The sequence below is a fragment of the Erpetoichthys calabaricus genome, chromosome 2 (assembly GCF_900747795.2).
Source record: "Erpetoichthys calabaricus chromosome 2, fErpCal1.3, whole genome shotgun sequence".
Lineage (NCBI taxonomy): Eukaryota > Metazoa > Chordata > Cladistia > Polypteriformes > Polypteridae > Erpetoichthys > Erpetoichthys calabaricus.
In genome coordinates, this window is record NC_041395.2 from 310,323,682 (window position 1) to 310,350,802 (window position 27,121).

At 38.2% G+C, this 27,121-nt stretch overlaps 2 protein-coding genes across 2 annotated transcripts in view; one reads left to right on the forward strand and one right to left on the reverse strand.

Annotated features, from left to right (window-relative positions):
- The window catches only part of LOC114647247 (cytosolic purine 5'-nucleotidase), a 1,192,165-nt gene that overhangs the window by 629,460 nt on the left and 535,584 nt on the right, over positions 1-27,121 (forward strand). The window lies entirely within an intron of this gene.
- as3mt (arsenite methyltransferase) overlaps positions 1-27,121 on the reverse strand; it is a 50,580-nt gene that overhangs the window by 5,226 nt on the left and 18,233 nt on the right. Inside the window, exons 5-10 of the mRNA XM_028795900.2 lie at positions 16,610-16,746; positions 16,421-16,490; positions 15,774-15,855; positions 14,421-14,552; positions 10,961-11,103; positions 6,798-6,929 (exon numbers count right to left, since the gene is read on the reverse strand). Coding sequence (XP_028651733.1) covers positions 6,798-6,929; positions 10,961-11,103; positions 14,421-14,552; positions 15,774-15,855; positions 16,421-16,490; positions 16,610-16,746 — 696 coding nt within the window. The remainder of the gene's footprint in view (positions 1-6,797; positions 6,930-10,960; positions 11,104-14,420; positions 14,553-15,773; positions 15,856-16,420; positions 16,491-16,609; positions 16,747-27,121) is intronic.

The following is a 27,121-nucleotide window of genomic DNA, read 5'->3' on the forward strand; positions in this document are numbered from 1 at the left end:
AAGCGAACCCAGGTCTCCTAACTGTGAGGCAGCAGCGCTACCACTGCGCCAACGTGCCGCCACCTTGCAGGAACAGTAATGGGAAAAATCTACAGATGATAAGCACACTCACAAAAGAAAAAGCTAGATATAACATTTACCATGTAAACAGAGGCTATTATCTCCTTTTAGGAAAGCACAGTCCAGTAAAATAACATCAATAAAAAGACATCCAGCGATTGGCCCTCAGAGTGGAGCAAATTGGTATGTAATGTGGGAAATGGTACATTGAACTGGACAATTTATTTAATATTAAAAAATAATGAAAAACACAGCAATGTTTCTCTGACTTGTAGGTACTGCCATTGTGCTTCCTGCAATCAAACAACATTCACCCTTTATTTCTTTCCAGGTTGTTTTTTGTCTTTTCAAATTCAATAATGAATTAGCTTAATATGTTAATACTTAACTGTATACTGATACTACTAGTATTTAGCAGTTTTAGGAATCTCGATCATTCCATTTTCCCAATGTGCTGTTTCAGGCCACAAGGTGCCTAAAGTTGGAACTTATTTGTACAACATCAAATGTAACCAGCATAGTATTAGTGCAACAGCCATTTTAACCACTTAAACTGTGAAAAACGCAATGTAGTTAGTGGAAAAAAAAAAGTAAAGGTTATTTCTGCACAGAAAACAAAATAAGGTATGAGACACGACGTTTCGGCTCCATGGCCTTCATCCGGTGACGGCCATACAAGTGTGAAGGCTAAACTAAAATGTTTTATCTCCTACCTTCCCTCATTTTCAGTGTGGAAATACCTTTTAGCTTTTTTTCTATTAAAAATAAATCTGCAAATTAATGTGAATACTAAGAAATTGACCATAAGGAAGCAAACACACTGTTGAGCCAGGTTATAACAGTTACTGTAGAAAGTATGTTTAAAAACGTTATGTTATATAATTAATTTACCCATTTGCAAAGCCTGCTTATTCTAATTATAATTCCAGGGTTATGGGGAGCCACAGCCTATGGCAGCAGCATTCAACCCAAGATGGAGTGTCAGTATGTTACAGGACAAGGTGTATCTCTTTGTATGTGTTTCACTGTACACATTGCAGGGTCTCTTTCTGCTTGCTACTTTGCACCCTAAGAAATGTGAAATAAGCTAAAGCCCCTGCATAGATGATATAGCATAGAAAAATGGGTAAAATTTCTATGTTCAAATAAGTACAATGCAGCTCATAATAAAGGCAAATGGCCGATTCTGTACAAATTGCATAAAAACTGAGCGTATGCGTGTCAAAGGAGATAGCATGTTATTGCAGAAAAATTATAATTAACTTTATAGAGCATATGTTAAGCAAAATCTAGTCTCTTAAAAAAATGTGTCTTTGGCACAGTTCTTACAGCAGTGGTTAGTAAACCACAGTGATGCTGGCTGAGTTTCTACCAGTGACTCCCTGTGTGTCCATAAGCAAGTTTCTTAAGCTGCCTTTGTTTGGGGAAATGAGATGTGGAAAACCTTTTAGTGTCATTTGTAAACATGAAGTATATACCTTAGTTATTCATTAATGAACTAATCATCTGTTTGTACACCGATAGACTATTATCTTTTTAAAAAAAGAACAAAAGTTACTAATGAGTGTAACAGCAAGTTAAAAAACAGCTACAAGGGCGACTTATGCCCATCACAAAATGCCAGACTTTTACATTCTGCACAAACTTACAAGGAAAACTCAGTACTCATAATACATCTGGTGCACATCTTTGGACAAGCAGGGAAACTATATAAAAAACTCTCAGTAGGCCAAAGTACAGGACTTTGAGAGTTGTAAGGAAGACATACCAAAATACTATATATGTCATCATGCACTGTTGGGCTCCAGGCTACAAAATGGACATAGCAGCGATAGAAAAGGTCCAGAGAAGATCGACTAGGCTGATTACAGGGCTACAGGGGATAAATTATGAAAGATTAAAGAGCTGAGCCAATACAGTTTAAGCAGAAGAAGATTAAGAGGTGACATGACTGAAGTTTTTAAAATTATGAAGGGAATTAGTACAGTGGATCAAGATTGTTATTTTAAAATAAGTTCATTAAGAACACGGGGAAACAGATGGAAACTTGTTAAGGGTAAATTTCGTACAAACATTAGGAAGTTTTTTTTTACATAAACAACGATAGACACTTGGAATAAGCTACCAAGTAGTGTGGTAGACAGTAAGACGTTGGGGGCTTTCAAAACTCGACTTGTGTTTTTTTTGGAAGGAATAAGTAGATAGGACTGGCAAAATTTGTTGGGCTGAATGGCCTGTTTTCGTCTAGAGTGTTCTAATGTCCTAATGTCACAAACTGTCACAAACCTCGTGTGTTATAGATAGGGTTTTAAATGCTCCACAGAATGCCTGTATGGAACCTTCTTTTGAGACATGTGAGAAATTTTTGCACTTCTTTGTGGATAAGGTAAATAATGTTAGGGCTCATATATCTCTCACTGTTTATGACCATTTAGCTGTTCTCCCCTGCTCTGCTGTTTTTTATCAGTTTGAGCCATGACTCTATCTTGTTTATATGAAATTGTTGGTCAATCGAAGCCCTCAGGTTCTCCTTTTGATGTTGTCCCACCTTCTCTTTTTAAAGAGATTATTTCTGTTTTAGGGCCATCTGTTCTTGCTATTATCAATAGCAGCCTTTCCTCAGGCATAGTTCCTAATTTGTTTAAACATGCCATAGTGCAACCATTGATCAAAAAACCAAGCCTAGATCCCACTGTGCTATCCAATTTTATACCGATTTCCAAGCTTCCATTTCTGTCCAAAATTTTGGAGAGAAGTGTGTATATTCAATTGAAAGCCTTTTTAGATGAAAGTGATGTGCTCGAAGTGTTTCAATCTGGTTTTAAGCCGCTTCACAGTACTGAAACCGCATTACTGAAGGTTTTTAATGACATCCTTTTGGCAACAGACTCAGGGGATTATGTGATTTTAGTTCTGCTCGATTTAACAGCTGCTTTTGATACTATAGATCATAGTATTTTATTATCTCGTCTGGAGCATTGTGTGGGCATTCGTGGTACTGCCTTGGCGTGGTTTAAATCGTATTTGACTCAAAGAACTTTTTCAGTGAGGCTAGATGAATTTAGATCCTCCTCTGCTTCACTATCATGTGGGGTTCCGCAAGGCTCCATACTTGGTCCTCTGCTATTTTCTTTGTATCTTCTGCCTCTTGGCTCTATTCTTAGAAAGCATAAAATTGCTTTCCATTGTTATGCAGACGATACTCAGGTTTATGTACCCCTCAAACGCAAGGATGCTTACTCCATACAAACTTTGGTTATGTGCCTAGAAGAGGTGAAAGCTTGGATGGCAGTGAACTTCTTAAATTTTAATGAAAATAAGACAGAGGTTATAGCTTTTGGTCCTGGGTGCACCATTGGGTCTATGTCTACTTCTGCTACTGTGGATTTGGGTCCCCTAGCACAATATGGTACACCTGTTATTACAAATTTGGGTTTTAGGATAGATGAGGATTTTAGACTGGATGGTCAGATCAGCACGGTGGTGAAATCTTGTTTTTTTCAGCTAAGACGTTTGGCGAAGATAAAAAATTTTTTTTCCAAAGATCAATTTACAACAGTAATCCATGCCTTTATTACAACCCGGTTGGACTATTGTAATTCGTTGTATGTTGGTGTTAGCCAGTCCACCCTTTCTTGGCTACAGCTGGTGCAAAATGCTGCTGCATGCCTTTTAACTGGCACGCAAAAGAATGAGCACATTACACCTGTATTATCCTCACTGCACTGGCTGTCTGTTCAGCTTAGAGTTCATTTTAAGATTCTTTTATTTGTTTTTAAGTCCTTAAATGGGCTTGCTCCGCCCTACTTCGCTGAGATGCTGCATATGCACTCTCCTTCCCGCTCACTCAGATCAGCTGGTCAGCTGCTTCTGGATGTGCCTAGGACTCAGCGAAAGCTCAGGGGGGATAGGGCTTTTTCCGTTGTGGCTCCAAGGCTCTGGAATTCACTGCCGATCCACATTAGACAGGCCTCCTCACTGCCCATTTTTAAGTCTGCTCTTAAGACTTACCTTTTTGGTTTGGCGTTTGATCCTGTGTGAGCAGTTGATTTTACTCTGTTTTAACTCTGTTTAGTTGTGTTTACTATGTTTTAATTAGTTTCATTTATTGTATTTTATTTACTTATTTATTATTTTGTTTTTGTTTAAAACTTATTTTAGCCTATGTTCCGCACTTTGGTCAGCGGCTGTTGTATGTAAAGTGCTTTATAAATAAAGTTGACTTGACTTGACTAATGCTGTCCTTTACGATGACATCAATAAATTCAGCGTTTTCTTTGATTACACCAAGGTGACTAGGACAATAATTCCATATTTTATTTTATGGCCAGTGTCCATGTTTTTTAACACATGGTATAGAATACTGTTTTTAGCTAAAAGACACATATGGGTTAATTTCACAGTCTCCCTTAGGCTACAGCAGCACATATGGCCACTTAGAGTGCAACGCATCTTTATTCTGCACAGTGGCTTTTTTTCCCTCTCAAACATTCCTCCATACGTCACAAGCTATAGAGTTCATTATAAATCTGCAGTGTTGAACCATCCATTAATTGGAGAGGTCTGATGACAGAGAAATACACACACTCAATATATATATATATATATATATATATATATATATATATATATATATATATATATATATATATATATATATATACTGCGATGGGTTGGCACCCTGCCCAGGATTGTTTCCTGCCTTGTGCCCTGTGTTGGCTGGGATTGGCTCCAGCAGACCCCCGTGACCCTGTGTTCGGATTCAGCGGGTTGGAAAATGGATGGATGGATATATATATATATATATATATATATATATATATATATATATGGTCAAAAGTGTAGCTTTTTGAGAATGTGCTGTTTTTCAGTGAATAGAGAAAACTTAGAAGAATGGAGAAACAGAGAATTTCCAGGTATAAATCTGCTTTCATATTCTTTATTATTTTACCCTTTGATTCACTACATACTTGTTCGACAATATTTCATTAGCACAAGTATATTTTGCTCCTTAGCTATAATTGACCAATAAAAATATGTTCTATTTAATTGACAAATGCAGAAGGTGCAGTGGTGCTATGAAGCTCATTGACCTACATCAACAATAGACAAATACCTAGGAAAGACACTGTATAATAGATCAATAGATTGGTAGATAGAAGGGAAAGGAACAACAGTAGCAATAATAAACCTTTGTGATCCCTTTAAAATTACTTGGAGTTCTGCAATGATCGTTTATAAAAATATGTAATCTTCAACATGTTCCTGAAGCAACACAGAACTTAAAATGCATATAAAATGCATAACAGCAATAAACCCAAAAATTCAAACCAATAAACAAATGTAAGACTCAAACCCATAAGACAACCACAGTCGCCAATGTACATTTAATGTATAGAAATATTGTTCCTATGACAGTGTGTCTACTGTAGCTTGTTAGAGTGAAGGCAGGTATGATGGCATGTGACATTATATGGTCTAATCGTAAAAAGAGAGTCCCAGCCGTGCCTCTTAGCACTTTGTGGTAAAATAAGCCAATGGCTACAGGTGTCCAGGACAATGTGTTACAAACACAATGCGCAGCATTAATCGTGCTGGCCTCTAATTTTTCCATGATCCTCTCTAAGGTCAGTCTTGTAATAGGAATGGTTTTCCTTAATTAAGTTTTTTAAAGCACCATTAAGCAGACCATTTTGCACTTAGGATGATGGCTACCAAAAAGTAATTCTGATAGTGACAGTTGTACGCAAGGTGAATTAATTTATTTTGATCATGAGACATCTTAGCATGCTCAGGTTTCCTCCACATGTTCTGCATTTCACATTAACTGGAAACTCTTAATTGTCCCTATTTGACCAATTGTGAGTGATGGAATCAGTGAGGACTATCACAAAAATTTCACTAGTCAAATATAATTTGAATACATGTATTTTAAACAATAAAAAGATAAATCACCGCACACGCTGTGTTTTATCGTGTCTTAATTGCTCAAAGTTTGTGGAGTATAATTCTCATTCAAGCTGCAGTGAAACTCTCAGAACAAAAGCTAAAATAAAATACATCTCTCTTAATTAAAGAGGATGGGTATGCAGAGTATATTTGGATTTATTTTTCCCAGTAGCTAATTACAAGTAATATAAATATTTAATCAGTATTGAGATCCAATGTATTCAAAACATTTTGTCTAATTGGATTATTGTCATGGCTAAATATATATGCAGTTTAACAAATAATTTATTGTAAAAACAGCCAGGTTAATGGTCATTGTGCTGGCTGCAGATTCAACATATATGAATATCTGATGTTGCTCAAGCTCTTAATTGTCCTATATTGGAATACAAGGGTTCAAACAATGTGTACAGATTAATTAAAGTAATGAGTCTTGGTGCAGCAGGTATACATTCCCTGCAGTTTAAATTGCAGCTGAGATGACCTCTGTATGAAAGTTCTACCCTCTCCTTGTGTTTGTGCAAGATTCCTCTGCTGCCAATTCAAGCATGTTCTTTAAACTGTACAGCATGAACAACCTTCTGTGTGCTGTGCAACATATAATATCTCATCCATGATGGTCACAGCCTTGAACCAAGTGACTTCAGCATAGATTCTTGCTTCTAACAAAGCTGATTTAAAGACTCAGGGATCACAGTGCAAGCAGGAAAAAGATTTCACAGTAGTTTCCATAATAATTTTAAGCTGAAATATTTGAAAGAAAGTCAAAGTATCTTGCCAAAACAAACCTCAGGTGTTGATCTGCAGTGAACAACTGATGCCTTCTCATCAATCATTGGACAATACATAAATTCATTTACAAATCGGGAGCATTTCAAAATTGTGGCCAACTCTCCATCTACTTCAACCACTTCTCCCTCCTGCAGGAAAAAAATAAACCTTTTAGGTTTTATCATATGCATGTGAAGGCTTAAAAAGAAAAGCTAAAACCAATCTTGGGAAAACACTTCATCTGAAAAATCAGAACACTATCACCTCTCTCTGGTGCCAGCTAAATTTCCTCATACTCATGAAGTGTCAATGAATATCACTCTTAAATGGTTGTAAAGGAAAAAAAACTAACATTTTCTATAAGCTATCCCTTCATCGTTCTTGATCAGGCCTATGATTATGGTATCATCATCCAAATTTACTGATGGAGTAGGGCTCAAAAGATGGCAGCTCAGTACATTATACTGTGGATTGCCTATGTGGAGGGAAAAATTGAACATCCTGAGTTCTGCCAGTTAAGAAAGCTACCTTCCATTTGTAAAGGGTGGCACTAAGTCACTTGTTGAGTAGTGATCAGCATTGATGTTTACAGACGTGTTACATGATGAGGTTGATGTTACAGAAGTGTTACATGTTGAGCTGTGGTCTATAAAAAGTGTATCAGTTTTTAATTTTTATTTTCCGGATGTGCAAGAGTAATACAAAGTGCAAGCATACGGCATTATCTGTGGACTAGGTGTGATGATATACCAACCTGAGTTGAATATTCTGTTTAATATGTCCCAGCATCAGCCTCTCAGCTTTAGCTGATCTCCGTTTATCAAAGCCTTTGAGAATGTAAAGATCTAGACTGAGTACACAGATAGCCTTTTGTACTTACAACTTAATAAGTTCAATTACCTTAGACTGCCACAGTAGCCCACACTCAGGCCCTTTTTTTACGTACCACTTCTTCTGGTGCTCCATCTGTTTCATATTGCAAGGACCAAAACTGCACACAGTACTATAATGCAGTCTGTCGCTCAATGATTGTAAAGCTTAAGCATACCATTCCTTTATTTGCATATAACAGCTATTACAATATATTTTACAAAATTTTCAGCCTTTGAAGTAATTCTGTATAGTTCCTTGTGATAAATCATTTAACTCTTTTTAGAGTTTACTACTACTGCTGCTGCCACCTCTTGCAGGTTATCATTTACTTTCTTATATTTATAATGCTGTATTTATAATACATAACTAAATTCTTCTATAGTCTTCCTTAGACTTGCTAAGTCTCATATTTTTGTTAGGTTAAGGATAAAAAACTTTCATATGACTGAAAGAATATACCAACTGGGCAAAAATATATATATATATATATATATATATATATATATAAAGTATATCAGCATCAGCTGTTTTTCTCATTCTCCTTATAAGCCTTTCCCTTATGCCACAGGTATGCATTAAAATCTACATTATGGACAAAGGATCTTTTCACTGTCATGCAATTGGAACTGCACTGTCTGAATCAAAATCGTCAGAACAAATGTATAGTGACAAATTGCCTATAATGTCCAATAAGATTCATGTAAATAAAATCTTGTTGATTTAAATATGCACAAAAATATTACATTATACATTTTTAAATGGGCGGCACAGTGGCGCAGTGGGTAGCGCTGCTGCCTCGCAGTAAGGAGACCTGGGTTCACTTCCCGGGTCCTCCCTGCGTGGAGTTTGCATGTTCTCCCTGTGTCTGCGTGGGTTTCCTCTGGGTGCTCCGGTTTCCTCCAACTGTCGAAAGACATGCAGGTTAGGTGCATTGGCGATCCTAAATTGTCCCTAGTGTGTGTGTGTGTTTGCCCTGCAGTGGGCTGGCGCCCTGCCCTGGGATTTGTTCCTGTCTTGCACCCTGTGCTGGCTGGGATTGGCTCCAGCAGACCCCTGTGACCCTGTGTTTGGATATACAGTGGTGTGAAAAACTATTTGCCCCCTTCCTGATTTCTTATTCTTTTGCATGTTTGTCACACAAAATGTTTCTGATCATCAAACACATTTAACCATTAGTCAAATATAACACAAGTAAACACAAAATGCAGTTTGTAAATGGTGGTTTTTATTATTTAGGGAGAAAAAAAAATCCAAACCTACATGGCCCTGTGTGAAAAAGTAATTGCCCCCTGAACCTAATAACTGGTTGGGCCACCCTTAGCAGCAATAACTGCAATCAAGCGTTTGCGATAACTTGCAATGAGTCTTTTACAGCGCTCTGGAGGAATTTTGGCCCACTCATCTTTGCAAAATTGTTGTAATTCAGCTTTATTTGAGGGTTTTCTAGCATGAACCGCCTTTTTAAGGTCATGCCATAGCATCTCAATTGGATTCAGGTCAGGACTTTGACTAGGCCACTCCAAAGTCTTCATTTTGTTTTTCTTCAGCCATTCAGAGGTGGATTTGCTGGTGTGTTTTGGGTCATTGTCCTGTTGCAGCACCCAAGATCGCTTCAGCTTGAGTTGACGAACAGATGGCCGGACATTCTCCTTCAGGATTTTTTGGTAGACAGTAGAATTCATGGTTCCATCTATCACAGCAAGCCTTCCAGGTCCTGAAGCAGCAAAACGACCCCAGACCATCACACTACCACCACCATATTTTACTGTTGGTATGATGTTCTTTTTCTGAAATGCTGTGTTCCTTTTACGCCAGATGTAACGGGACATTTGCCTTCCAAAAAGTTCAACTTTTGACTCATCAGTCCACAAGGTATTTCCCCAAAAGTCTTGGCAATCATTGAGATGTTTCTTAGCAAAATTGAGACGAGCCCTAATGTTCTTTTTGCTTAACAGTGGTTTGCCTCTTGGAAATCTGCCATGCAGGCCGTTTTTGCCCAGTCTCTTTCTTATGGTGGAGTCGTGAACACTGACCTTAATTGAGGCAAGTGAGGCCTGCAGTTCTTTAGACGTTATCCTGGGGTCTTTTGTGACCTCTCGGATGAGTCGTCTCTGCGCTCTTGGGGTAATTTTGGTCGGCCGGCCACTCCTGGGAAGGTTCACCACTGTTCCATGTTTTTGCCATTTGTGGATAATGGCTCTCACTGTGGTTCGCTGGAGTCCCAAAGCTTTAGAAATGGCTTTATAACCTTTACCAGACTGATAGATCTCAATTACTTCTGTTCTCATTTGTTCCTGAATTTCTTTGGATCTTGGCATGATGTCTAGCTTTTGAGGTGCTTTTGGTCTACTTCTCTGTGTCAGGCAGCTCCTATTTAAGTGATTTCTTGATTGAAACAGGTGTGGCAGTAATCAGGCCTGGGGGTGGCTACGGAAATTGAACTCAGGTGTGATACACCACAGTTAGGTTATTTTTTAACAAGGGGGCAATTACTTTTTCACACAGGGCCGTGTAGGTTTGGATTTTTTTTCTCCCTAAATAATAAAAACCATCATTTAAAAACTGCATTTTGTGTTTACTTGTGTTATATTTGACTAATGGTTAAATGTGTTTGATGATCAGAAACATTTTGTGTGACAAACATGCAAAAGAATAAGAAATCAGGAAGGGGGCAAATAGTTTTTCACACCACTGTAGCGGGTTGGACAATGACTGACTGACATTTTTAAATTGTTTCCATTTTAAAACTCCTGCTGTAAAGCCATTATTTTTATATTACTTTCAAACACCAGATAGTCTAAGTATATCAAGAAAAGAGAACCAGCAGATGCGCAAGGTCAATTAGCCAGGCCAGTACAGCAAAATGATAAAGAAGGGGAAGTTAGGTATTTGGACAAAGTTTTCACTCATTTTAGATTGCAATGGAAACCAACTCTACTGTCTTGTGGGAGCAATTCAAGTGTCTACTAGAGAAAGAAGGTGCAGGATTAAACAAAAAGGACCGCACACAGCTCCACTCTACCTGATAATGTCTAATGATACTATATAAACTGCTCTGTGGCGGCTTGAATTTCAAACTAGAATAGGTGAGACAATAGTGAAAAGATAAGACATATTCAGGTCACAATAGTCTTTTGTTTATACCAAAGAAGCACCTAGTAAATTTAATGGCAGTGTACAGTCATCATCATTAATGTCAGGTGCATATAGATAAGGATAATATGCCCTACTATAATGTCTGCATGTCACTTTTTCCCAAAAAAGAAAAACTTAAAAACACCCATTAATTTGAACAGATGTAACCTACCTTAAATTTAAAGCTTGCATCAAAATCCAAGCAATCTTCCTTGTCAGTAATGGAGCCATTGTATATGACCTGGTACCTTGACCTTTTAATGTTGTTAGGAATCCTGAACAGACGGAATGTTGCAGAAACAAACTGGTATCCTTCTACCACAAGGGAGAGAAAACAGCACAGAATGTTAGAATAAAATTCCATTTGGAGCCATAAACTACATCAGTATTTGCAAATTGGTCCTATGTCATCATGAGAATCTTTTGGCTCCTTTGTTAATTTCTGTTCTGTCTATGATTATCTTTACCTCTACAAGATTGTTAAAATAACAATGCATTTTGATATCAGAGACTTTTTGTAGGAGTGTTAAAAAATTTAAAAAAACAAATATGACCTTCCCTTACTGTTATATATAGTTCAATTTAATATAATGCACTTTGTTATATAAACCAAATGCAAACCTAGAAAACTGCACACGTTTAAAAATATAGTGAAAGTAAAACAAAAAAAGCACAAAATAATATGCAACAGTGCAAAATACCATATAATATACTGTATGTACAAAAATGCATATAAATTATTATACAGATATCTACAATTTTACATGTGATTTCATGCAACACAAACAACACAATAACAACATCTGGAGCAATACACAAACATTATACAATAAAACACAAACCTAGACACAACATATCAGGCCACATTAATAACAATATCAGTCAAGAAGCAGCAATAAAACAAACAGTACACAGAGTGAAAAAACAAACACTAAACACTGAACACTGACACAATTCACAGGCACTGTACACAACAGTAAATACTAAGCAAAACACTCAACATTGTTGTTTGTGCAGTCTGCCTGGGGACAGATACTTTCTCTAAACTGATCTGATTGTTTTTCTGAAGCTACACAATCAGGCTGAAGAACAGTGAATGGGTTAACTGGAGTTTTTGATCATGCTGAAAGCTTTAGTCCACAATATTTTGTTAGCCCTTTTTGTCTTGTGGAGATAGTGGATTGAATGGCCTTGCAATTACTGATTTGATGTGTTGCCAGACTAAACTGTTATGCAACCAGCAATGATACTCTTCATAGTACAGAGACAAAAGTTTAGCAGTGTAGCAGTACTCATACTAAATTTCCACAGCTGTTACAAAAGGCATAGCTATCGTTATATTTTCTTTATGATATGACAAAAGTTTCAGTGTAAAAAAAGACCAAATATTCAGAAAGGTGAAGTTTGAGTTTTTAAACTTATTAACCAATTCAGCAATCAATAAAGATGTGACAGAGAGAGAGAGAGAGAGAGAGGTAAAAATATATTTCATAAAGTCACATGCTTATGACAGTCTCACTGCTGCTATTCAAATGGGCTAAAATGTTTTCACCTTCAAATCAATAGGCATAACTATTATAGTACAGTATCTGGGTTTACAGTCGTGGCTAAGTGCAGAGTATAGCCTTTAAATACCACAGTGCTTACCACAGTGTAATATCATGTCATGTCATTTTCTAACCCGTTAAACCAGACCACAGTCGCAGAGGGGGCTGCAGCCCACTCCAGGAAGCTCAGGGTGCAAAGCAGGAACAGAGTATCAGTTCATCTTAGAGTAAAGACATACACCAAACACACGCTAGGGCCAATTTAGCATTGCAAATTCACCTAATGTGCCAATGTCTTTCAGCACTGAGAAAAAAAGGATCACCTGGATGAAACCCAGCAGACATGGGGAGAACATGCAAACTCCACACAGGTAGGATGAGGGACGCAAACCCGGGTCGCCTTCCTGCAAAGAAGCAACACCAGCATGTATTCAACGTGCTGCCCTTACCTCAGTGTGCCTAACATTTATGTTCAGTGTTGGCAACTCGAGGTATGCAAGAAAAAAATAATACAAAAAAAAAAAAAAATACAAAAACAAAACTCAGTTCTAGAACTAAATGGCCTCAGTGCATTGGGTATTTGAACATGTTCCTATGCTTGTGAGGACAACCATAATAAAAAGCTGAAATGCGATCAATAAATGGTAATTTGTCTGAATATTCTAAATCAGCAAACCTATGAGACTTACACAAGCTTGAATGGGTATTGTGTGGTAAGGATGATGCACTTTATGTAGTCCCAGACAAGCCTATCTTGATTTTTTACAGTCAGAAAGGCAAAAATGACCACGTGCTACTAATTTAAATTAAAAAAGTGATTTTGTTGTTATTTAGACCACTGTAGTCCTGTAAAACACATTTGAACGGAGTAACAGACTGAAAATGTACATAAAAACAGGTTTCAGCTGATCAGCACAAGTTTTACGAAGATGGAGTGCAACATAATATGGACAAGCTGGTGTGCCAAGTTTTCACTTGTCATTCTCTGAACTTGTTTCTGTATTGCTCGTATTGACAAATGAATTGTTGTTATAAAATCAAAGCCATCATGAAGATTGTTCAACTCATCAGGCAGACACATTACAAGGGTGAACCCTGATGGATTTGCTTGTCTGAAGAAGGGGCCTGAGTTGCCTCAAAAGCTTGCATATTGTAATCTTTGTAGTTAGCCAATAAAAGGTGTCATTTTGCTTGACTTCTCACTATTTATAATTTAAGAGAGCCTGAAATCTACCTTATGTAAAACAGGACTCTGCAATCCTGCACTGATTTTTCCGGCCTTCAGGGGTTGGTTAAAATAGCCCAGTTCATCAACAGAGTCATACTCAACTCATTCATAATGTTTATGACAAGAGACCAAAAGAGGCCCTTTCCAAAGTCTCTGACACTATACACCCCACTATCAAATTATTTGTCCTCATGCCACCCAGCAAGCAAACCTTACAGAATTCAATTCAATACCATCAGACTCACAAACTGTTTCTACCTACAAGCCATTAAACTAATAAACTGCATACAATCATATTATTGACATGGATCCAAAATTAACAAACAGTGTTCACTGTCTTACTGTTATTTGCTGTGTCTGATATAAGACATAGGTTTATATCTGACACTTGTTTATGCATTTTTTTCATTTAGAATAGTTACAGATTAATCTGTTCATTTTAAATGTCATTGTTTTGTTTAGGAATGTTTATCTTGTGATGGAGTGGTGTTCCCTCCAGGCTTGGATTCTGTTTCAGCATGTACCTGCTTGAAAGATCTCTGGCTCATTATAACACTATACTATAAAGTAGGTTGAAGAATTTGATGTATATAAAATAGTAAGTACTATGGTAAACAGTGAATATCACAACAAGAATCTACTGTATATAGACATTTACATTGCTTTATCATGAATGGGGGATTATTAACAAAATGATATATGAGCATCACTATTTGTGATTAAAGCCATGCTCTCAATTAACAGCATATAATAAGATCCCTGTTTGTTGGGAAATATTTTATTCTGTAGATGCAACAATAATGATAAATTCACTTTTAGTAAATATTTTATTCAGTATATACAAAACAAAGACTCACCAATTAAACTCTCCAGTTCCTTATTATTAATACTAATCAGGCTGGAGCTGACTAATCTTGGGGTGCAGAAGCCAACTTCTTGTGCCAGCTGAATAAGGTCTAGCCACCACAATGCACCTCCGAGACACTCCCCTGAAAATACAACGGGGACATCTTGTGTGGAAAAATCATCTTTAAAAACTAAAAGTCCACCATGAACTGAAAGATTTACTTATCATTATGTAAGAGTAAGGCATTTTACACCATGCATTAAAATTTAACTAAACAGTTTGCGGGATTTATGAACTCCAATCTTCTAAATACCAAAGTAAAATGACTACAGTGTTGCCTAGAAGTTTGTAAAATCTCAAAGTACTACTTTCACTGTTTTATTTTTACTAAGAACATCTTCTTTAAACAAAACTACTTTGTTTTACTGCTGTGGTCTAACGCCTGCCTTTCATAGGCCTAGCTCCTGCCTTGTGCCCGATGTTGCCAGTATATGGATTTCAGAATGTTATGTTTGTTCTTCTTAAGTTTCTAAAAGAAATGTTTTCTAACCATTCTATGTATTGTTTAGAGGACATGAAGAATTCCATAAAAAATAAATAAGAACACCCTGTGCAAAAGTAAATTAAAAGGTTATAATCCAATTTTAAAATGACTGTGTGCTAAGATACACAATGAAAGTGATGATGATCAGGACAAAGTCTGAAAGACCCTCAGCTATCTTAAGGCCAAAAATCCATAGTCATGGTTCACTCAACCTCCTCGTGATGTATAGGCTGGGAGTAATACTTTTTGTTAAGACCTTTTTAAGAATTTTCTTCTACATTGTCCCAAAGGAAAATTAGGGGAAAAAATCAATTAATTATGTTCATGTTCTTATCTCTAAATAGCTGAATAACATCAGGATTCATTAAGGGGTATAGTAGCAAAGAACAAAAGAACATTGCTACTCTTTTAAAGTTTTAAAGTTTGCATAAAACCTAAATGATCATGTGGATTTTTGGGAGAATGTCCTCTGGAATGATTAGTCTAAAATTGATCTTTATAAATACAATAATAAAAAGGGCTACCTTTGACTGAAACGTTATACTGCCTCTCATAAAAATAGCCTTATCACCACTGTCAAAACTGCAGTAGGACTGTTATGAGTTGGGACTGCTTTTCTAGTCCATCTTTGTTATTTTGGATACCTTCATTAAATATCAGAGTTTAGATTATGAAATTATGTGTGCAAGACATTATTAATAAATTATCAACACACTTTAAATCAACTTTTAGATAACACTAAGTCACTGAGAATCCACTAATGATAAAACTTCCAAATACCTGCAGGACGTTAATGTATAAAAATAATATGGCACAAACCCAGCAGTATTTTGTGGTCTCTCAGATTCTTTGGAAGACGTTTATTTACATAGACATCACTGAAATACATTTCTCCACCATCCTGAAAAAAGAAAAAAGGTATTTTATAGACAACCAGATCATTATTTGTACACACTCTTATAGACAAACACACATAAAAACATGGTCAGCAGAACACAATGTTGTATTTTAATGTCACCTCTTGTTTAGGGGGTGCAGCAGTAATATACTGAAAGAGTATAATTTGAACAACTGCCACGTGTACCATATATAACAGAAACACTGCATGCAGAATAGCTCTGTGGATCCACACTTTGTAGGAAGGTTAAAAAAATAATTTTTAATTTTTTGTAATGCATGTGCAACAAATTGCATTATTGAAAAGTATAAACATTCAGTGGAGATTTGCATCTCTTTTGAAATTCTTTTATCTGACATGTCTTGTGACAATTGTTATTGCACAGGGGGTTCAAGACGGAACACAGACTTTAATGTGACACTGTGTAGGGTGCGGATTCCGTAGCATAAAGCAAGGTGCTGCCTTGTTCACACTGCACATATCCATCTACTACTCTACCCTTTCAGTTCTCTTCCACTTTCAATTATTTTTGTACAGTGCAAAAAAATAAATGCACAAATCTTCCCACCTTAAGTACACGATAGGCTTCTTTCAGAACTGCTTTCTTGTCTGGGGACAGGTTAATCACACAGTTTGATCTGAAAGAAAATCCATCAAAGAAGAATTAACTACTGAATGGGTTTCAGTAAACTAGGGTGCATATTCCAAGATTTTAGAAGTTCTGTTATAACAGATGTTTGGTTCACCTTCAACTTACATGATAACATCATAGCTGCACTCCTGTAGGCCGACCTCCTGTAGGGTTTCAATATATCCTTGGAGGAAATTCACATTGGGTCTCTTAAAGCCAAACTTCTCAGTATGGTAGTCCACATATTTCTGTGCTACAGCGATCTTAAAAAGGAAAAATGAAAAGCAGGGTTGCAATTGTCAGTCCAAAAAAAAAAAACTCAATCTGAGCTCCCCCATAAATTATAGCCAGATATAAACTGATCTTCCTGAATACCATAAAGATTTCATTACTGAATATCAATCTACTTCATTTGTTGTTGCAACCCAGATAATCTATTATAGGTGGGCCCATTTTTTCATCATTTCTTTATAGATCAGTAAATAGGTATAAATTACAAAAAAGTAGACAGATCATCCTTTAAATTGGCATGAATTACTACGGAGTAAACGGATCAACAGCTAAACTATGTGGCGATTGGCTGGGGGTAGTACCCAGCCGGGACGCCCGGAAGGACCGAAGGAGGGATCACACCTCCTCCGGACCATGTGGGGGCGACCACCCTGGTGGCTATGGGGACCACGGGAAAGGAGCATGGAAGCTCAACCCTATAGGGGCCCGTGGTCACCGCTAGGGGGCGCCCAAATGCCTGGAGAGCCCTGGTCCTCAGCACTTCCGCCACACCCGGAAGTACTGGGGGGACGAAGACCAGGGGCACCCGGAGTGCTTCTGGGTGTACAGCCAGCACTTCCGCTACACCAGGGAGTGCTGGCAGAAGTTCAATGGGAGGCACCTGGAGCACGTCCGGGTGAATATAAAAGGGGCCACCTCCCTCCATTCAATGGATGGAGTCAGGTGGAAGAGGATGGAGCTCAAAGGAGAGGAGTGGAGGCAGTCAGGAAGAGAGAGAAAGGCATTGGAAAGGCCTGGACTGAAGGGTGATTGGTGCTGGGGCACTGGGTTGTATGTGCGGTACTTTTGTAAATAGTAATGAATAAACGTGTGTTGGTGCTTGAACCATCGGTGTCCGCCTGTCTGTGTCCGGGCCAGCTTCCACAACTATAATGTAAACATGGCTCTACTAGTGAAAAGTACAACTCTACAATTTTTGAAAAGTAAAACTTCTGCTGAAAAAAATAATGTACAACACATGGGATAAAAGTCCAATTTCATGAAACAAACAGGAGCTCTGAACCAGGCTGGAATTTACCCCTCAGGAGATAAATGTCATGCACACAGATGCAGATTTGCTCAAAAACTCTGAAGTTGAAAAGAAAATATGAAGTAGGCCTATTTTGTGAAATAACATTATTATGTGCTTTTATTATTGTTATTTGAAATTAAAACAAAAATGTTAAAAACAGTGTCTTAAAGTTTCCCCATTTTCAACTGCTTTAGTACAGAAGAAGTTTAAATTCAAATTACTTAACAAAACAGGTTGGGGATAAATTTACTTTCAAAAAGTTGCCATGGGGTAAATAGAGCGAAAAAAGTTGGGAACCCCTGTTTTAGAGGGTTAATGGTTTATCGGTGACAGTATTTTAATACAAACAGACAAGAAATACAACAACACTCATGAAATACACCATCAGACAACATTTACTGCATATTAGTAAGACTCTGTTTGAGCAGCTGTTGAGTAGCCTTATGAACTATGAATTAAAACTTTCCCTGGAACAAGTCATGCAAGTGCTAACGGTTCTTTAACATTTGTTATAAGAAAGGAACTAGAAAAATGACTGCAGCTGCATTAAAAAGATAAGTTTGGTATTTTTTATGTTGTTATTTCTTCACAAATATGCTCATATATATGCATTTGCCAAGCAAAATTGCTTTCTAAAGTTAATCACTTTCAATATATTAAAAAGAATAGATTACCCTCACTGGCACTTTATAATACAGTCTATAGAGCAGGCATGTCAAACACGCGGCCCGCAACAGAAATCTGTGCGGCCCGCATGACAGATCCTAGTTAGCACTGAACTTGTAGAAAATGATTACTATCGTTTGTGATTGAATCATTCTGCATCTTCGGTGTTACTTATTGACTTTTCTTACTTCTGCCTTCTGACAAAAGCGCGTTTTCCCATGGCATTACGGTACCGGAAACGTCATCTGCTAGTATAGCCACAAGCCTTGACCAAAGTTAATGAGCCGCAGCGTCACAACTGAAGTGCTAGGCTGCAGCAGCGGGCATCAGGGGCAGCCTTAGGCATGTGCAAACTGTGCACCTGCACAGTGCCGCCAAATCCCAGGGGCCGCCACACCAATATATATTGAATATAAAACAGAAAGAGAAAATAATGACACAGCTGACGGCAATGTGGCCGAAAAACATTATGTGTCTTGTTAATTAGTACGCTGTATTTACAAATGTCGCTAGAGTCGGAGCAGTAAGCTATATGTAGTATTATAACGTTCTGCCGTAATGAGAATATCATGGGCCGCCACTTGGTTTTCAAGTTACGGACAAGCGTATATAGAAGCATATCATGAGCACAAGGCAGCTATGCAGTGTCCGCAACGGATGTGGCCATCTGCCGTGCATAAGATACCGTATTGACATTGCCAGGCGAAGGGGCCACCGATTCTTTCCCTGCTCAGGGCCGCCACGAGCCTAGAGCCGCCCCTGCTAAGGCTACACTACTGACTGGGCTGCTGAGATTGGCCACTGGGCAGAACTGACCATCACGAGTAGTAATAGCCCGCATATTTTCACATTTTTTTTGCTCTAGTTTCATGTAATTTTGTGCTAGTATTGTAACGAACAGACTACAGCTGAAGATCTGAAGTGGACGCGAGAAGTTGGTGAGTTGTTTATTAACTTATTTTTGTGATTTTGAGTTTGTAAAATTATTGTAGGTCAGGATGCTTTTTGCATATCGGCTTATTTTACAATGTAAACTTTGAAGTAAACTTAGTAAAGTAAAATTTGAATTTTGGAGGATTTGTTTTCCAACTTGAATTACTGAGCAATGAATTCAGTGAGCATTTTTGTGATTTCAGTTCACACAAACAGGGCATTGTGCTGTTCTCTTACAACGTTGAGAATGCGCCTGAGAATATCCAAATGGAATTGATTGAAGTGTGGTCAGATTCTATTCTGAAGGCAAAATACAACGAAGTTGGTGTGCCAGGCTTGTATGCTTACCTGCCACCCTCGTATGTGCAAATCCGTAAGTTGGCATCGAGAGTACTGTCAATGTTTGGAAGCACTTACCTTTGTGAGCAATTGTTTTCGTTAATGAAAGCTACCAAAACCCCACATCACTCAAGATTTACCGTCGAGCACCTTTCATCCCTCATAAAAGTTGCAGCTGTACAAGATTTCAAGCCTGATATTGACGAACTGGTTACTAGCAAGAGATGCCAAGTGCCGGGACAAAAGAAATAAATCTCACACTGTAAGGCTCCTATATAAGCAATGGATATAATATAATAAAGACCTAGCTAAGAGGCTAAGACTCTAATTCTACACTGTTGTATGGAGACTATGGAAATAAATTGCTTTTCTTTAAACTTTAAATGTTACATTTTTTAAAGTTTTCAGTATTGGAAAGAAAGCTACAGTAACTTTGTATAATAGTATTTGTTACAGTGCGGCCCGCTGACGCACGTATGGCAGTCGAAGCGGCCCACCAATGGTAGTGAGTTTGACATGCCTGCTATAGAGCAAAGTGGAACAGCTTAAAAACTTACCAAAAATGACTTTTTTCAAGCCAAGACAGTAGTTGAGTATTGATCCACATCTTACAATTACACACACATTGTAAAACTGTTTTCACATTTCATTTTTTTGTGATTCAGGTGTTTTAGAAGAAGACCAACCATGGGCGATTGCTCAGCACTTAGTCTCCCTTTGCTTTCAACCCCCAACCAAGGTATGATTTCCTCCCAACGCACCAAATCACAGTACACTTTTTGTGCCATGTGGTTGATTTTGTTTTGATTTGCATCTGTCTATGTGAGATTTCACGCAAGCAAATAGAAAAAGTATCCTTACCACAAGAAAAGTAGTACCAGGAATATGAAGCTTGATATTGACTTTAGAAAAAACAAAACTGACATCCAGCCCTTCATCACTGGCGGGGCCTGTGTGGAGAGGGTCCCGGTGTTCAGGTTTCTGGGCATTGAGCTGGAGGATGACCTGACCTGGAGCACCAACACCAAGGAGCTGCTGAAGAAGGCGCAGCATAGTTCTTTCTGAGGATTCTCAGAAAATACAGTCTATCTCCCCAAAAATCTGCTCCTTGCCTTTTATCACTGTTCCATCGAGAGTGTGCTCACGTACGGACTGTGTGTGTGGTATGGCAGCTGCACTTCCTCAGAAAGGAAAGTGCTCCACAGGATCGTCAGGACAGTGGAGAGAACAATTGGTTGTACCCTCCCCACTCTGGAACAAATCTACACCTCCCGATGCCGCAAAAAAGCAATAGACACAGGATTCATCACATCCTGGTCATTGCCTCTTCCAGCTTTTGCCATCGGGCAAGCGATACAGAGCAATGAAAACCAGGACAAACCGCCTTAAAAACAGCTTTTATCCAAAAGCAATCATGGCTCTGAAGTCAGAATAAAACTGCTCCATATCATGCTCCCAATGTGCAATATAGACCTTAAGTCAACAAGTGCAATTTGCATATTTTGTAAAGTACTTTTATTACTATTCGGTTTGTTATTATTTTCTCTCTTCTTGTCTTTTTAACTCTTATGCCTTACACTGAGTCGACTGCACCTTCAATTTCGTTGTTCCTTTGTAAAAGTGACAATGACAATAAAGATCTATCTATCTATCTTATATTAAGGTGGATTAAAATGATTTACTCGTCCTCCTTGTCAATCAAATTTACTGTACAAATACATACTTATGTCATATTTGTTCCCTATCATGAACCTTGTCAAGGATGTCCACGCTAACCATTCTTTCTTGTTTGCATTACTAATCAAATTTTCTGGCTATAGATAGAAGTAATGTGATTTCTCGTATTTGTGTCTAAGGCCTCTCTTGGCTTCAGGATTTGTAAGTGCGTTCTTTTTTGCTTAGGAGTCTCAGCCACGTCCCACTAGGTAGAGACCCTGAGACAGACCCAGGATACACTAGAGGGATTATATCTTTTTTTTTTCTGTCTTGGAAATTCCTGGGATTTCTCTGCAATCCTTACCAGAGTAAAGCACCACCATCTCCAGCTGGAAAAGGCAAAGCTCATTGTTATCTCAGCCAGTCCATCTACTGTATTTCATACCTTATCTCTGTAAAGCTTGCTTCATTATCACTAATCTGCCAAGTCAGCACGCAGCCTTGGGATGGTCATTGATGACCAGCTATTCTTCACTGATCACACTGTAACTGTCTCTTGTTCATGCAGATTCAGTCTGTATAACATTTGCAAGATCAGGTTGTATCTGAAGGAGTATCCAGCACAACATCTGGACTACTGCAACTCCTTACTGCCAGAGGTACCGGTAGGTGCTACCAAGCCACTACAGATGGTTTAAAATGCAGTGACACCGTTCGTATTCAACCAGCTGAGGCTTGCATATGTCACTCCTCTTTGCAGGTCACTCCACTGGCTCTATGTTGCAGCATGCATCAAGTTCTAATCATTGCTGCTTGTTTACAAAGTAGTCAGTGGATTGGCACCCATGTACAGTATATGGAGGCACTCATGAAATACTTGATGTTTACCTACAGAGCAATCAATGGGTCAGCACCTGTATATTATATTATATATATATATATATATATATATATATATAGAGAGAGAGAGAGAGAGAGAGAGAGAGAGAGACACCAAATAACAGAGTCTTCAAACGCTTCTTATACACATCGAGGAAGTCAGAATTTTGAATGGAGGTGGGTAGTTCATTCCACCAGCTAGAGCTCTTTACTTGTGATGATCAATTTTGTAAACTTGTTCTTTTAACACTTGTTTCAAAAAGCAATCAGACTAATATATACAGTACTCGATTACGCTATGGCATAAATCAAATCAATCTGCCACTAAAGTTTGATAATATCCATCCATCCATCCATTTTCCAACCCGCTGAATCCGAACACAGGGTCACGGGGGTCTGCTGGAGCCAATCCCAGCCAACACAGGGCACAAGGCAGGAACCAATCCTGGGCAGGGTGCCAACCCACCGCAGAAGTTTGATAATATGAAATTTCAAAATATGCTAGCACAAAGAATTATCCAATGCTCAGACATTCGGGTAAAAAAAAAAAAGATAAAATAACTTTTCAAGTCTCTACTATGTTAGCAAGCTTCGTCTCCACCTCTTTTAATTTTCTGCTGCTACAGTTTCAGAGTTGCCTTTGAAAGCTTCACTGGTTAGCAAAGTGGTGAGAAATGGAAAGTGGGAAGATCAAGTCCAAGCAAAATCAAACCAAATCACCTCCTCTTTGGAAACACTATGGCTTCTTTGGTAATAACAATGATCAGCAAATGTGCATTGAAAACACAAATCCATGACATATGTTGTACCTCTGGAGTTTACATCATTGAATCTGGATAGTGGTTTGTGTCCTACATTAATAGGTTTTAACACACTAAAATCTTGCAATACCAGTGGTAAGTGCTGGTGCCAGTAATCTCTGAGCAGTTGTTAAATCACCCAGTACTGTTTAAGGACCAGTTCAACTATTTTCTCTTCAGTTTTACATCATCTGTACAATTCTTGCCTCAATTCTGATCCTGTATGATAATAGTTCAGAACAAAAGTTTTGTCATAATGTATTTCTGAAATTTTCATGAAATGTTCAAACAGTATGGCACTTGAATAAATCTGTCATTTCCTTGCACAGTGTTTTTTCTTGCCTGTATTTAACTCCAGCTATAAAACCTGTATTGATGACTGTGAGCAATTTTGAGCAGAACTGTATCTATTCTATAGTAGTCATGGTCTTAAGCACAACAATACCTGTAACCTTATGTTTAACACTAGGGGGTTGCCCCCTGCTTGCTTTGCTCGTCAACACCCCCGGCCTGCGCTACACGCCAGCCACTTTGCGTCTCTGCCGCTTCTCTAAGTTCTCACCAGTCACATCTGTGTTTGTTAATAACCTGTTTTGTAAGATGAGGCCGACTACTTGTGTACTGGACCCCATCCCCACTACACTACTTAAATCCTGCCTTCATGCCATAATCCCGACTGTTACAACAATAATAAACTCATCCCTTGACACTGGCTCCATGCCGCTCACTTTTAAAATTGCTTCTGTAACGCCAATGTTAAAAAAGTCTGGCCTTGATGCTGACAATCTTAACAATTTCCGGCCTATTTCCCACTTACCTTTCCTGTCAAAAGTTCTTGAACGTGTTGTAGCCTCCCAGCTCACCAATTACCTAACCTCTAATAATTTGATGGAACCCTTTCAGTCTGGATTCAGGGCGCGGCACAGCTGTGAAACTGCTCTGCTACAGGTAAGCAATGATTTGCTTATAGCAGCAGACTCTGGACAAACCAGCATATTAATTCTGTTAGACCTCAGTGCAGCATTTGACACTGTCAGACATGACATCCTACTGTCCAGAATGGAGAACATGCTGGGTATCTCTGGCACTGCCCTCCAGTGGTTCAAGTCCTATCTGACTGATAGGCAAGAGTTTGTTAGTCTTGGCAAGAGCAGATCCAGCTCAGCGCCAGTCACACAAGGAGTTCCTCAGGGCTCTGTCCTCGGTCCTCTGCTTTTCTGTATTTACATGCTTCCCCTTGGCCATATTATCCGTAGCTATGAACTGGGTTATCATTTTTATGCAGATGATACTCAACTCTACTTCAATGTTAAAAGTGGAACTTCATCAGAGCTTTCTCAGCTCACAACCTGCCTTAGTGAAATTAAAGCCTGGATGGAGCAGAACTCTTTAAAATTAATAAAACTGAACTCCTGCAAATTGGGACTAAAATGCAACTTAATAAAATGAGCTCCTTCCCCCGTCCATCTTGGCGGTGATCTCATCAGACCTGCCTCTACTGTAAAAAATCTTGATGTCATTTTTGATTCCTCCCTCTCTTATTCCACCCACATAAATCACATTAAGAAACTTTCTTACTTTCACCTCCGTAACATATCCAGTGTTCGCGCCTTCCTCTCCTTCTCTAATGCTGAGAAACTTGTCCATGCTTTTATCACATCCCGCATCGATTATTGTAATTCCCTACTGGCAGGTGCCCCTTCTAATCTTCTATCACAGCTCCAGCTTATTCAAAACTCAGCTGCAAGAGTCCTTACTCGAACCAGCAACAGCGAGCACATCACACTCATCCTGCTCCGTCTTCACTGGCTCCCTGTGTCCTACAGAATCGAATATAAAATCCTACTAATAACCTACAAAGCTTTAAATAACCTCGCGCCAAACTACATCAGTGACCTACTCCATCACTATGTGCCTGCCCGCCCACTAAGGTCCTTTGATTCTGGCAATCTTGTTGTACCCCACACTAATCTACACTCCATGGGTGACAGGGCCTTTAGCTGTATAGCTGTTACCCTTCTCTCAGTTTACTTCTCTGTCAAGATGCTAATGTAACCTGTGTGTGTGTGCGAGACCATCAATTATGTTGTCTGTTTTTTTTTTCAGAATTCACTGTCTTAATCTTCTTTATTTATTTATCTGGTTTGTACAATGCTATATACTGTATACGCTGCCGTTCTTTTTTACATTCTGTAAGTGCCTTGAGCATGGGAAAGGCGCTATATAAATAAAATGTATTATTATTATTATTGTGAAGAGGGGGGCTGAATGCACCCCAAGGAGACGCCGTTGCTCCTCCGAAACCCTCTCTTAAACGGTGATACAATGGGAAACAAATAGTTTTATTTTTTACCGCCTCTTTGCTCAATCAACTGCTGGAATCTCGCGTGGCGCTTCAAACATTTAAACGCCTGTACAGCAGCTGTCCTACTCTTTGTCTTTTATTTTTGGCCCCAGCGTGGTTAAATCTCTTGGCGCAAAGTCTCATCTCGCGGGATGTGAGTTCTTGATATTTTTTAGTTTATAATTTAAAAATGGAATAAGAATCTGAAAATCTAACAATATCACATTAAAGTTTGATAAATTCTGAAAAGAATGATACCAAACAAATATATGTAGGTTTTAAAATAAGCCCGATTTAAAATGTGACAAAAAACGTGACATAAAAAGTCACATAAAATCGTTGCTCAAAATCGTTGCACTTTTAAGCTTAGGATTTTATGTATATAGAGAGTAGATTTAAACACTTTAGCCACTGGAAGATAATTCCTGAAATATTTAGACATGAACGCTAACATCTGACTCACATTCTGACCCTGTGCATGCATGCCACGTAACTACTTGCACTTACATTTAATTAAAAAAGTAACAAATTTACCAAGTGATGTGTGAAAAAAACAATCAAAATTAATTATAATTTAAGTATGTATCCTGGAAAATTAAAACTATTTTTTACATTTCTGTATTAAAAACCAGCAGCTTCAAGTTGTCATTAGTTTGTGTCCTGAGACAACTGTTAGTTTAAAAACCCCACAGATAACATTTATTTCTATAGTATATTTTCATACACATGATGCAGCTCAAAGTGCTTTAAAAGATGTCAAAGAAATATTGCAAGAAAAGAAAAACAAATTAAAATGAGGTAAGAATAATAATGAATAAAAAAATTAAAACAACACAGACTTACATAAAATGGATATATGCTGTAAAGAGTAGAAAAGTAGAGTCCTTATATACAGTGGTGTGAAAAACTATTTGCCCCCTTCCTGATTTCTTATTCTTTTGCATGTTTGTCACACAAAATGTTTCTGATCATCAAACACATTTAACCATTAGTCAAATATAACACAAGTAAACACAAAATGCAGTTTGTAAATGGTGGTTTTTATTATTTAGGGGGAAAAAAAAATCCAAAACTACATGGCCCTGTGTGAAAAAGTAATTGCCCCCTGAACCTAATAACTGGTTGGGCCACCCTTAGCAGTAATAACTGCAATCAAGCGTTTGCGATAACTTGCAATGAGTCTATTACAGCGCTCTGGAGGAATTTTGGCCCACTCATCTTTGCAAAATTGTTGTATTCAGCTTTATTTGAGGGTTTTCTAGCATGAACCGCCTTTTTAAGGTCATGCCATAGCATCTCAATTGGATTCAGGTCAGGACTTTGACTAGGCCACTCCAAAGTCTTCATTTTGTTTTTCTTCAGCCATTCAGAGGTGGATTTGCTGGTGTGTTTTGGGTCATTGTCCTGTTACAGCACCCAAGATCGCTTCAGCTTGAGTTGACGAACAGATGGCCGGACATTCTCCTTCAGAATTTTTTGGTAGACAGTAGAATTCATGGTTCCATCTATCACAGCAAGCCTTCCAGGTCCTGAAGCAGCAAAACAACCCCAGACTATCACACTACCACCACCATATTTTACTGTTGGTATGATGTTCTTTTTCTGAAATGCTGTGTTCCTTTTACGCCAGATGTAACGGGACATTTGCCTTCCAAAAAGTTCAACTTTTGTCTCATCAGTCCACAAGGTATTTTCCCAAAAGTCTTGGCAATCATTGA